This window comes from Salvelinus fontinalis, chromosome 3 (assembly GCF_029448725.1).
Source record: "Salvelinus fontinalis isolate EN_2023a chromosome 3, ASM2944872v1, whole genome shotgun sequence".
In the NCBI taxonomy this organism is placed as follows: domain Eukaryota; kingdom Metazoa; phylum Chordata; class Actinopteri; order Salmoniformes; family Salmonidae; genus Salvelinus; species Salvelinus fontinalis.
The window spans coordinates 2,202,188-2,216,239 of NC_074667.1; the positions used below are offsets into that span (position 1 = coordinate 2,202,188).

Sequence of the window (14,052 nt, forward strand, 5' to 3'; positions counted from 1 at the left end):
TCAACGTTTAATGTGTTGTCGGTACAGGTTATCGGTCCTTGAGAATTTCTGTATGTATTTCCAAAAATATTATACACTTTCTTATTTACTTGAGTTTAAATTGACTGCTGTGAATCATGTACTGATGTATCAAGATGTTTTCTGTTCTTCGGGTTAGAACAAAGTGCTACAGTGAATGACGAATGTCTATTTTTTGTTATGATTTTTCATTTTATTAAGAACAAATCTGGCATACATTGATACATGGAAATATATACATAATAACAATTGAAGGTTTCACCATATCCAAAGTATGCAAATTGTGTTCCAGTAGCCAGAGAGCAACATACACAGATATTTAAAAAAACATTTAAAAAGATTAACCTATTGTGAAACATACAGGAAATAACACTATAAACCAGTGACCTATCAAGCCACTATCTCAATACATACTCATGATATTACCATACGCCTAGCCTGGTCCCAGATCTGTTTGTACTGTATAACCAACGCTTATGATCGATGGCATGACAATGAGACGGCAAGACAGCACAAACATCTGGGACCAGGGACACGCTGACAAAACTAGAACCAAAATGTCTGACCAGTTACTGTTAATAAAAGGTTTCCAGGCGGATCTTGTAACAGTCCTCTGGGTGTCTCTGTGCAATGCCGTGGCGCAGCAGCATCTCTGTGTACGGGGGCCAGAACGTCTCGTCTATCGATACGTAGGGATCGTGAGGCGTCTCCAGAGTCGTGTTCATCAGCAGCTGCAAATTTCAACATTGGAAGATAAGGTTTAAGACAAGGGTTTAAGATTATTATTTATGTTGTTGTTCAATTGGAGCAAGAGGTGAGTAGGGATGTTTTTATGCCGTTTGTTGTACTGTGATCAAATTGATCTACATTACAAAGATGTGAGTGTAATGTAAGTGTAAAATATAGTCATAGGGTCATAAAAAGCTAGACTATAAAGCTGCTACTGGTTCAAGCATGCAGTAATAAAGTAATACAAAATTAAACCAGAGCACCGGGTTGAATAATAAAACACAAACAATGCATGCGAAGAGACTTACCTCCAGGACTTCATTGAGTGAAATTAGATTCTCGTTCAGCTCTTGAGGAATGTTCTGAAAACGGAAACAAAAATGATAGCATCTAGGCTGGTCCCAGATCTGTTTGTGCTCTCTTGCCCAACAAAACATAAAAAATTAGCTACACAGCACAAACAGATCTGAGACCAAGCTAGATGCAACCGTAAAAAAAAACAAAAAAAAACTGTGTGACCAGTGAGGAACCCCTCCATCAGAGCCACATAATAGATCACTAAGACTACCACCTTTTTCTTCTTGTCAGCGGTGGTCTCCTGCGTAGGAAGTGGGAAGTGTTCCGCCAGTACGTCTGTCAGGGTCTCCATCAGTCTGTTCTGGTAATCCTTCATCTTCTGGATCTTCTTCTTGGTGTCCTGCAACACACTGAACAACAGCAGCAATACTTCCATATTAAACTCAGCATAATTGTCAATGTGTTGGTTTGTGTGTCATCTTCTATTATTCAGGATCATATTCATAGGCAGGAAACTGAAGAAATCGCTCCAAAACATCGTGAAACGGGGAGGTACAATCTGAACTTGTTCAATAAAAAAAACATTTGTTTTTGTTAAGCCTTGTAAAAATGTAATATACAGTGTGCCCTAACAAACGTGACCCAGTTGTTGTACCGTACCTGTGTTCTGATAACCTTTCGTTTTCCAGTCGCTGTTTGACCACATGTTCAGTGCCTGCCCTCAACACTTCCTTCTTTTCCTCCAACCACTTCTGTTCACTGAAACACAGACGTATACTGTCAAATCTACTGTCTCCATGTCAACATTCAAAGGGTTGGAGATTTAGAATAACAATCACATTCAAAGAAAACCTTTTTAAAGTCTCTCTCAATGTGTCTCTCTTGGCTTGTGAGCAAGAGAGGACCAACTCCAGTTGTGAATTCAGCTTCTGTAACTATGGAAGTAGGCAAGAAAAGTCAAAAAAAAAAAAAATTGTTAAACATGAATATGGTTACTTTTCATAAGCATAAGGCTCTGTATACCTATACAATAGCTGATATCTGAAATGTGTACAGAACCAGTCAAAAGTTTACACACCGACTCATTCAAGGGTTTTTCTTTATTTTGACTATTTCCTACATTGTAGAATAATAGTGAAGGCATCAAAACTATGAAATAGCACGTGGAATCATGTGTTAAACAAATCAAAATATATTTAAATATTTGAGATTCTTCAAAGTAGCCACCCTTTGCCTTGATGACAGCTTTGCACACTTTTGGCATTCTCTCAAAAAGCTTCATGAGGTAGTCACCTGGAATGCATTTCAATTAACAGGTGTGACTTATTAAAAAGTTAATTTGTGGAATTTCTTTCCTTCTTAATGCGTTTGAAGAACATGGCTGAGGTTTTACATTATCCCAACCAATTGTGCTATTTTGTTCGTTTTTTTGCGTTTTGTGTAACTTATTTTTTTTAAACTTACTTTGTACATAATGTTGCTGCTACCGTCTCCTATGACCGAAAATAACTTCTGGACATCAGAACAGCGATTACTCACCGCGGACTGGAAGAAACTTTTACCTTTAACGAGTCCGACGAGAAGCATATTCTGCTTCACTGGAACAGGCCCAGATCCCTGTAATTTACTTGAAGAAAAGACACAGGAAAAGGGCCCGCAGATCAGGCAGCCTTCTGAGAATCCGTAGGTGAGCGAGTAAACTCCCACTGCCATCCGTTCTTTTTGCTAACGTGCAATCATTGGAAAAATAAAATTGATGACCTATGATTAAGATTATCCTACCAACGAGACATTAAAAACTGTAATATCTTATATTTCACCGAGACGTGGCTGAACGATGATACCGATAATATAGAGCTGGCGGGATTTTCCATGAACCGGCAGAACAGAGAAGCTACGTCTGGTAAGACGAGGGGTGGGAGTGTGTCTATTTGTCAATTACAGCTGGTGCGCGAAGTCTAATATTAAAGAAGTCTCGAGGTATTGCTCGCCTGAGGTAGAGTACCTTATGATAAGCTGTAGACCACTCTATCAACCAAGAGAGTTCTCATCTATATTATTCGTAGCCGTCTATTTACCACCACATAACGAAGCTGGCACTAAGACCGCTCTCAACCAACTCTATAAGGCCATAAGCAAAGAAGAAAATGCTCACCCAGAAGCGGCGCTCCTAATGGCCAGGGACTTTAATGCAGGCAAACTTAAATCAGTTTCACCAAATTTTTACCAGCATGTCACATGTGCAACCAGAAAAAAAAAATCCTAGACCACCTTTACTCCACACACGCAGATGCATACAAAGCTCTCCCCCACCCTCCATTTGGCAAATCTGACCATAATTATATCCTCCTGATTCCTGCTTACAAGAAAAAACTAAAGTAGGAAGTACCAGTGACTCGCTCAATACGGAAGTGGTCAGATGACGCAGATGCAACACTACAGGACTGTTTTGCTAGCACAGACTGGAATATGTTCCGGGATTCATCCAATGGCATTGAGGAGTACACCACCTCAGTCACTGGCTTCATCAATAAGTGCATTGACGATATCGTCCCCACAGTGACCGTACGCACTAGAGGTCGACCGATTAATCGGAAAGGCTGATTAATTAGGGCCGATTTCAAGTTTTCATTACAATCTGAAATCGGTATTTTTGGACACCGATTTGACCGATATAAATGTTTTTTTTTCACCTTTATTTAATCTTTATTTAACTAGGCAAGTCAGTTAAGAACACATTCTTATTTTCAATGATGGCCTAGGAACGGTGGGTTAACTGCCTCGTTCAGGGGCAGAACGAAAGATTTTTACCTTGTCAGCTCGGGGGATTCAATCTTGCAACCTTACAGTTAACTAGTCTAACGCTCTAACCACCCGATTACATTGCACTCCACGAGGAGCCTGCCTGTTACACGAATGCAGTAGAAGCCAAGGTAAGTTGCTAGCTAGCATTAAACTTATCTTATAAAAAACAATCAATCAATCATAATCACTAATTAACTACACATGGTTGATGATATTGCTAGTTTATCTAGCGTGTCCTGCGTTGCATATAATCGATGCGGTGCGTATCGTTGCTCCAATGTGTACCTAACCATAAACATCAAAGCCTTTCTTAAAATCAATACACAGAAGTATATATTTTTAAACCTGCATATTTAGCTAAAAAAAATCCAGGTTAGCAGGCAATATTAACCAGGTGAAATTGTGTCACTTCTCTTGCGTTCATTGCACGCAGAGTCAGTGTATATGCAACAGTTTGGGCCGCCTAATTTGCCAGAATTTTACGTAATTATGACATAACATTGAAGGTTGTGCAATGTAACAGGAATATTTAGACTTATGGATGCCACCCGTTAGATAAAATACGGGACGGTTCCGTATTTCACTGAAAGAATAAACGTCTTGTTTTCGAGATGACAGTTTCCGGATTCGACCATATTAATGACCTAAGGCTCGTATTTCTGTGTGTTATTATGTTATAACTAAGTATATGATTTGATAGAGCAGTCTGACTGAGCGGTGATAGGCAGCAGCAGGTTCGTAAGCATTCATTCAAACAGCACTTTCCTGCGTTTTGCCAGAAACTCTTCGCTGTGCTTCAAGCCTATCAACTCCCGAGATTAGGCTGGTGTAACCGATGTGAAATGGCTAGCTAGTTAGCAGGGTGCGCGCTAATAGCGTTTCAAACGTCACTCGCTCTGAGACTTGGAGTAGTCATTTCCCTTGCTCTGCATGGGTAACGCTGCTTCGAGGGTGGCTGTTGTCGTTGTGTTCCTGGTTCGAGCGAAGAGAGGGATGGAAGCTATACTGTTACACTGGCAATACTTAAGTGCCTAGAAGAACATCCAATAGTCAAAGGTTAATGAAATACAAACGGTAGAGAGAGAAATAGTCCTATAATTCCTATAATAACTACAACCTAAAACTTCTTACCTGGGACTATTGAAGACTCATGTTAAAAGGAACCACCAGCTTTCATATGTTCTCATGTTCTGAGCAAGGAACTTAAACGTTAGCGTTCTTACAGGTGTAACGGATGTGAAATGGCTAGCTAGTTAGCGGTGGTGCGCGCTAATAGCGTTTCAGTCGGTGACGTCACTTGCTCTGAGACTTGAAGTAGGGGTTCTCCTTGCTCTGCAAAAGCCGCGGCCTTTGTGGAACGATGGGTAACGATGCTTCGTGGGCGACCGTTGTTGATGTGTGCAGAGGGTTCCTGGTTCGCGCCCGGGTCGGGACGAGGGGACGCCGTAAAGTTATACTGTTACATTGATGCAGTTGACCCGGATCACTGGTTGCTGCGGAAAAGGAGGAGGTCGAAAGGGGGTTGAGTGTAACGGATGTGAAATGGCTAGCTAGTTAGCGGTGGTGCGCGCTAATAGCGTTTCAATCGGTTACGTCACTCGCTTTGAGACCTTGAAGTAGTGGTTCCCCTTGCTCTGCAAGGGCCGCGGCTTTTGTGGAGCGATGGGTAACGACGCTTCGTGGGTGACTGTTGTTGATGTGGGCAGAGGGTCCCTGGTTCGCGCCCGGGGCGAGGGGACGGACGTAAAGTTAAACTGTTACACATGGCACATATTGCACTTTTACTTTCTTCTCCAACACTTTGTTTTTGCATTATTTAAACCAAATTGAACATGTTTCATTATTTATTTGAGGCTAAATTGATGTATTATATTAAAAAGTTAAAATAAGTGTTCATTCAGTATTGTTGTAATTGTCATTATTACAAAAAACTTTTTTTATTTTATTTTATTTTATTTAAATTGGCCGATTAAATCGGGTATCGGCTTCTTTTGGTCCTCCAATAATCTGTATCGGCGTTGAAAAATCATAATCGGTCGACCTCTAGTACGCACATATCACAACCAGAAGCCATGGATTACAGGCAACATCCGCATCGAGCTAAAGGCTAGAGCTGGTGCTTTCAAGGAGCGGGAGACTATCCGGACGCTTATAAGAAATCTCGCTATGCCCTCCGACAAACCAACAAACAAGCAAAGCGTCAATACAGGATTAGGATTAAAAACTACTACACCGGATCTGATGCCCGTCGGATGTGGCAGGCCTTAAACTATTACGGACTACAAAAGGGAAACCCAGACGCGAGCTGCCCAGTGACGCGAGCCTACCAGACGAGCTAAATGCCTTTATGCTCACTTTGAGGCAAGCAACACTAAAGCATGCACAAGAGCACCAGCTGGACTGGATCTCGGTAGCCGATGTGAACAAAACCTTTAAAAACAGGTCAACATTCACAAAGCCGCTGGGCCAGACGGATTACCAGGACGTGAGTGCTACGGGTCGGTAGTCATTTAGGCAGGTTACCTTAGTGTCCTTGGGCACAGGCACTATGGTGGTCTACTTAAAACATGTTGGTACTACAGACACGGACAAGGAGAGGTTGAAAATGTCAGTGAAGACACTTGGCAGTTGGTCAGCACATGCTCGGAGTACACATCCTGGTAATCCGCCTAGTGAATGTTGACCTGTTTAAAGGTCTTACTCACATCGGCTGCGGAGAATGATCACACAGTCGCCTGGAACAGCTGATGCTCTCATGCATGTTTCAGTGTTAATTGCCTCTAAGCAAGCATAGAAGTTATTTAGCTCGTCTGGTAGGCTCATGTCACTGGGCAGCTCTTGGCTGCGCTTCCCTTTTGTAGTCTAATAGTTTGCAAGCCTTGCCACATCCGACGGGCGTCGAAGCCGGTGTAGTACAATTCGATCTTAGTCCTGTATTGATGCTTTGCCTGTTTGATGGTTTGTCGGAGGGCACAGCGGGATTTCTTATAAGCTTCCAAGTTAGAGTCCCACTTCTTTAAAGCAGCAACTCTACCCTTTAGCTCAGTGCGAATGTTGCCTGTAATCCATGGCTTCTGGTTGGGGTATGTACGTACAGTCACTGTGGGGACGACATCCTCAATGCACTTATTGATAAAGCCATTGACTGATGTGGTGTAGTTCTCAATACCATCGGAAGAATCCCGGAACATATTCCAGTCTGTGCTAGCAAAACAGAAGACCTGGCCTCCACAATCACCCAACCTCATTCCAATTGAGATGGTTTGGGATGAGTTGGACGGCAGAGTGAAGGACAAGCAGCCAACAAGTGCTCAGCATATTTGGGAACTCCTTCAAGACTGTTGGAAAAGCATTCCAGGTGACTACCTCATGAAGCTTGTTGAAAAAATGGCAAGAGTGTGCAATGCTGTCATCAAGGCAAAGGGTGGCTACTTTGAAGAATCTCATAACATTTTCTATTTTTTAACACTTTATTTCATAGTTTTGATTTATTCACATTCTACAATGTAGAAAATATTAAAAATTAAGAAAAACCCTTGAATAAGTAGGTGTCCAAATTTTTGACTGGTACTGTATATTAAAAGGTAACTACATCGAAATATATATATTTTTTTAATTTTCCAAAAGTAACTACTACTGTTGAAGGCAACATTTAGATGTGAATTTACCTCCTCTGCTCCAACGACGAGTAACACCTCAGGATTTGTGGACAACACTATGATAGAAAGTAAACCACATTCTGATGGTACATATCATGCTTATGTCTTAGTTATACAGTATAAGTACAATCAATTAGTTATAAAGGAATGATATTCAGAGTAGAAACCAGACACTCACGTTCTGGCTGTCTTGTCTGCCACTGCTTCAGCTCAGCTGCTACAGCTGTCAATCTATTCACAGACTGTTGGACAAATAACAGATATGCAGCAGATAAGGCAAGATAATGTAAAAAGTACACGCATCACACATACTAATGCTTTCATTCAGCTATAGTGAAATAGGGCCATCTCTGACCTGTTCTTGTGGGTATTCATCCGAGTCTGGCTCTGCGAGAATGATCTCGTTCTGAAGCTGAAAAACAGAATATTACATTTTAACATTAACACAATAACATCACATCATCCAAAGTCATTGTAAACAGATCAGTACCATCTCTAGCTGGGCAAACTGCTCTTCACACTCGTTAAACAGTTCTGCCTGTGCAGCTTCCGAGCACTCTATGTAGAAAGGAATGGCAGGTGGTGCTGGAGTATCCTGGACCTCTGACTCTGTGTTCAGTGGCTGTCCCTGTGACAAAAATGTCAGAATTATTAGGACATGCATGTTGAATGGATAACTTACTGTAATTTCAGTAAAGCTTACAAAGGCTCATATTTGGCTACCTTACTTACATTCTCCTGTTGCAACGTTTCCTCGTTGGAACTCTGAAAACAAGAAATTCACAATATTGTTGTCAACAAGTGGGTAACTACCGAGCTCTGGTCCAAGCCCATGCATTGGATCTGCACCCTATAGCGTGGACCAGTGAGTCTGGCGAAACATTTTCAAAAGTCGTTTGAATCATGTTTTGGGGAAAAAATACACCAGGCACATACAAAGAAATGCTCGTCAGCACTCTACCAACATCTTTACTTTGGTGAGTTACGAAAATACCTTGAAGTCATACTAGCAAATCAGATTAAGTTAGCTAGATTAGTAAATTAGCCAGTTTTTTCATAAATTCTAGTGAAATGTCAGACAAAGTATATATTTTTTTTACATAAAAGCAGGAAGTAACGTTACTCTTGGAAGAAACATTACAGCACCTGGGTAGCTACCAAAACCTCAAAAACAAGCAAACGAACGTTAGCTAGTTAGCAAACGTTAGCAGTGATGAAAAAGATTAGCATATCCGACTGAAAACAAGTTAACGTTATATCATTAACGTTACAAATAGGAGAACATTCATCAATTGCAAATCCACTGTTTATCACTTTGTCAAACAACGTGTCCACCTACCATATTTGAAATAGTTAGCTTGCTTATTTTCTTAAAACGTATAATATTTCACTATATCCTACAGCCACAGATCGATGAGATACAGCTGTCAACTTCACCGCTAGCTACTTCCTTTTCAAAATACCGCCAGTATTGATGACGTACGTCTGAGCGGAAGTACTTCGTTTGAGAGCGTTAGGTCTGCGTACTGATACGCATATCACTGAGAATGGCGCAATCGTGTGCAACTGCATCCCGCATTCGAGGCCCCATTAGTAATTGCATGAACGCAGTTGCACCCTTCTCAAATTAGGCTCGTGGGGAATTTAAACATTGAGCGATGCCTGACAATCAGCACTGTTTTACAGACTGGGTGCCGCCTCCAAGACCAGAGGAAATCGCAGCAGGGCTGCTTTGCAAGCTAGTCTTAGCCATCCTCTACATCTACATCACCCGGTGTCAAGGGAGGCCAAGAAGATCTTTAGGGGCATCAGCCACCCGAGACTCGGCATGTTCACTCATGCCCCCATAAAAATAAATGTTGGAATACTGGACGAGGTGACTGGCTTCTACCCCTGAAGTAGTTCTCCGGCATGTAGGGATTCCTGTAAAAAAAAGTGAGCGTATTCAACAGCTCTGCAACTGGTAAACAATGCACTATCAAACAGTTCCTCACATGCAGCTCATCTAATGTCTTAAACCTTATCTCTTGTCCATGTAATATGTGGGCAAAACCAGTAGACTGATAAGAACGTTTATTATAGTACTCAAGAGTGCTGTAAGGAGAAATTACCCCAAATCCCCTATTGCACGTAATTTCTCTGAGGCCGGTGTTGTGCCGAAAATGGTTGTGGTTCGCCCAGGGCGCCATACAAGCTAGAACCTCCACATACACTTGAATCAAATAGCCAAACCGAAAACTGCAGATAAAAATGCTTTCTGCTACTAAGATCAGTGAAATGTAGGCTAAACTGACAATGGAGTGAAGAGCAGAAATCTCTACAAGCAAGTCGCAGCAATGAAGAACGCGAAGGGGGGGATTCTGTCAGGGGGAGATTTTCGGCACAACACCTGTCACCCAGTCTCTTCCATGTCCTCCTGTGCTATACAGCAGATAAAACGTTCACGTAGGGGCGGTTAGTCTTCTCCAGACAGAATGCAGGTGGCTAGTATATTTAAAAACTCCACCCATCAGACATGAATTGAAAATTGTTATTGAAGTGTTTTCTGCAAATGGTATATTGCCTGTTTTTTCTGTTTACTCATCTAGTGGTATTTCTAGCTCCCTACTTTTACAATCCTGTGTTATTTATTCTGAGGAAATGTTCACCTGATATATGTGAAAGCAATCATTTATAAATCCTAGAGGAAAACCTGGTTCAGTCTACTTTCCAACAGATACTGGGAGTCAAATTCACCTTTCAGCAGGACACTAACCTAAAACACAAGGCCAAATATACACTGGAGTTGCTTACCAAGATGACATTGACTGTTCCTGAGTGGCCTAGTTACAGTTTTGTCTTAAATCTGCTTGAAAATCTATGGCAAGACTTGAAAATGTCTGTCCAGTAATGATCAACAACCAACTTGACAGAGCTTGATACATTTATTAAAGAATAATATGCAAATATTGTACAATCCAGGTGTGCAAAGCTCAGTTACCCAGAAAGACTTACAGCTGTAATCGCTGCCAATGGTGATTCTAACATGTTTTGACTCAGGGGTTTGAATACTAATCTAATCAAGATATATATATATATATATATATATATATTAGATATAATATATATATATATTTTTTTTTTTTCATGAATAAAAAATCTATAATTTTTCTTCCACATTGACTGAGTATTTTGTGTAGATTGTTGACAAAAAATGACAATAACATCCATTTTAATCCCACTTTGTAACACAACAAAATGTGGAAAAAGTCAAGGGGTGTAAAAACGTTCTGAAGGCACTGCATGTGAGAATGTTGTTTATTGTGCCTTTTGGCGAACTCCAAGCGGGCTGTCATGTGCCTTTTACTGAGGGGTGGCTTCTGTCTGGCAACCCTACCATAAAGGCCTAATTGGTGGAGTGATGCAGAGAGGATTGTCCTTCTGGAAGGTTCTCCCATCTCCACAGAGGAACTCTGGAGCTCTGTCAGAGTGACCATTGGGTTCCTGACCAAGGCCGTTCTGCCCCAATTTCTCAGTTCGGCTGGGCAGCCAGCTCTTGGAAGCATCTTGGTGGTTCCGAACTTCTTCTGTTTAAGAATGATGGAGGCCACCGTGTTCTTGGGGACCTTCAATGCTGCAGAAATGTTTTGGTACCCTTCCCCAGATCTGTGCCTCGACACAATCTTGTCTCAGAGCTCTACAGACAATTCCTTCGACCTCAAAGATTGTTTTTTGCTCTGACATGCACTGTCAACTGTGGGACCTTATATAGACAGGTGGGTGCCTTTCCAAATCATGTCCAATCAATTGATTTTACCACAGGTGGACTCCAGTCAAGTTGTAGAAACATCTCAAGGATAATCAATGGAAACAGCATGCACCTGAGCTCAATTTTGAGTCTCATAGCAAAGGGTCTGAAGATAAGTGAGGTATTTATAATTTATTTTAAATTTGCAAATATTTTTAAAAAAATGTGTTTTTACTTTGTTATTATGGGGTATTGTGTGTAGATTGATCAGGGGGGAAATGAATTTAATCCATTTTAGAATAAGGCTGTAACGTAACAAAATGGAAAAAAGTGAATGGGTCTGAATACTTTCCAAATGCACTGTTTGTGCACATTGCCCAGGTGAGGAAAAGCACGGGGCACGCATCTAGGTGCCGCTTTTACGCATGCTTGCAGTAATGCTTAAACATTCAATATTGGATAATCAATTTAAAATGAATCAATGATGAGGTATTCTTTGCATATTGTTTATGGCCAGAGTGTGTGGTAAACAGAATCTCATTTCCATTCCGATTCCAAACACTCCATAATGCCATTCTGTGTGAAGAATACCATCTCAATGCGACCGAGATTGTCACAATACTGACGCATCACATGGAACTCCAGAACCCAAGAGATAAGTTCAGAAATTTCAAGAATTCAACAGTTCTTGATTGACAAACAATGAGAGAGACAGCATTATGGCAAGCTTTTCATTCATCCTCCCTGAGGACAGACATTGTTCCATTAAGGACAACAAAGTCAATTCAGGTAGGAACAATTCAATTAATTTACATCTTGAAACTTCAATATTAATTGAAGGTTGAATTATTAAAAGGAAAGGAAATATATAATAAAATGTAGGTTAAGATGATTTGGGGCATTTGTTGTTAGTTACCAAGCAATGTAAACATGCAAAATGTAAGTTATAAACTTATGCTATGTCCAATTATCTCTCTTTTGTACCAAAGTGTGCATTTGTTCACTTCACTGATTTCAAAGGAAATTACTGGTATAATAAATATAGTTAGACTCCCACTAGCCCATGACTCCACCAATCCAATGTTTTAGATTTGTGGGAAGTAGTGAACAAGTACACAATTCAGGAGAAATTAGATATTATTGGGACACACTTGTACTTTACCTTTAGTGAAAAGGAAAATATTCCTTGTTTATAATATGAAAAAATCTGTTATGTTTACCCTGTGTTACCATATTGTTTCTTTCAGGGTGGATCTCATTGGTGACCCAACTCAACGCCCTTGACCTTGACGGTCCAGAATCAGAGAGTCAGAACGTCCATCAAAGCTTTCCAGAGTTACTTGGTGACAAGTACCACTACGTGAATGCCATCGAAAGCTCTCTGCTCTGGACTGTTGGGTACACCCCCTACATTCCCCCAGCTCTGAAAGGAAGACGCTTCCCCTCTGTCGAGAGCTTCTTCCTGGATGAGTGGGATTCACTGACACTCCTGCAGACTCCTCAGGTTATGTCCACCAGTGTTTCCATCAAGGAAGACAACCTGATCCAGTCTGCTGCAGGCGTAGTGTCTCTGGTTCTGTCCACCAGTGTTGCAATCTTGGAGAATGACCTGATCCAGTCTGCTGCAGGCATAGTGTCTCTGGTTCTGTCCACTAATGTTGCCATCGTGGAGAATGACCTGATCCAGTCTGCTGCAGGCCTAGTGTCTCTGGTTCTGTCCACCAGTGTTGCAATCTTGGAGAATGACCTGATCCAGTCTGCTGCAGGCATAGTGTCTCTGGTTCTGTCCACTAATGTTGCCATCGTGGAGAATGACCTGATCCAGTCTGCTGCAGGCCTAGTGTCTCAGGTTCTGTCCACTGATGTTGCCATCATGGAGAATGACTTGATTCAGTCTGCTGCAGGCCTAGTGTCGCAGGTGCTGTTCACCAGCATTTCCATTGTGGAGAATGACCTGATCCAGTCTGCTGCAGGCCTAGTGTCTCAGGATCTGTCCACTGATGTTGCCATCATGGAGAATGACTTGATTCAGTCTGCTGCAGGCCTAGTGTCGCAGGTGCTGTTCACCAGCATTTCCATTGTGGAGAATGACCTGATCCAGTCTGCTGCAGGCCTAGTGTCGCAGGTGCTGTCCACCAGCGTTTCCATTTTGGAGAATGACCTAATCCAATTTGCTGCAGGTCTAGTGTCTCAGGAGCTGTCTACCAAAGTTGACATAGTGGAGAAAGACCTCATCCAGTCTGCTACAAACCTAATGTCTCAGGATGGTGACTCCACCCCAAGAGCCTCCAACCAACCTGAGGTCCATGTGGCTGATGTCTCAACCAAGAGAAGTAGTCTAACTGTCACTATTTCTATACTTTCAACCAATAGTTGCCTTGTTGCTTTACATGAAGTTGATGTTAGTGCTACAAGCCCGGAGCAATCTGCTGAGAAAATGTCTACTTCTACTACTGATGTCAACGACATCTCAACTGCTGCTGCCAAGAAGAACAGGTGTGGATTATTCTCATCTCTCTGGAGCGCTCTCAGGGGGAAGAACAAGAAGCCTGGAAGTAAAAACTCATATACTCTTAGTCTCGTTTGTACTTAATATAATCATTTATCAACTATTTTGACACTAATATCCAGTGTTAATGGCTGTCGGTGAAATAGGTTTTCTATATTTTCTACCCTTTGTTTTTTTCCAGGCTAAAGTGGCTTCCATGAAAGAGGACGAAGTCAACAGGGATGCGAGCAGCCTCACCTGCCACCACAACACGACACGGGGAGATCCCTGATGCAGGCACCCACAATGGTGTTCCTATGTTTTATCCC

General features: G+C 41.6%; 1 protein-coding gene across 1 annotated transcript; it reads right to left on the minus strand.

The window, feature by feature from the left end:
• Positions 1-199: 199 nt before the first annotated feature.
• LOC129835945 (centromere protein K-like) lies at positions 200-9,976 on the minus strand. Its single transcript, XM_055901643.1, has 11 exons — positions 8,848-9,976; positions 8,241-8,273; positions 7,999-8,136; positions 7,864-7,920; positions 7,687-7,750; positions 7,518-7,564; positions 1,897-1,979; positions 1,705-1,803; positions 1,319-1,454; positions 1,056-1,109; positions 200-749 (listed from the first exon to the last, which is right to left on the minus strand). The coding sequence occupies exons 1-11, from the start codon at positions 8,848-8,850 to the stop codon at positions 594-596; spliced, it is 870 nt and encodes a 289-aa protein (XP_055757618.1). The 5' UTR covers positions 8,851-9,976; the 3' UTR covers positions 200-593.
• Between the last annotated feature and the right edge of the window lie 4,076 nt (positions 9,977-14,052).

Coding starts and splice junctions, on each gene's coding strand:
- LOC129835945 (XM_055901643.1), bottom strand. Junction 8,137..8,240: donor AAACGTTGCAACAGGAGAAT/GTAAGTAAGGTA, acceptor TTTTTGTCACAG/GGACAGCCACTGAACACAGA. Junction 1,455..1,704: donor GAAAGGTTATCAGAACACAG/GTACGGTACAAC, acceptor GCTGTTGTTCAG/TGTGTTGCAGGACACCAAGA.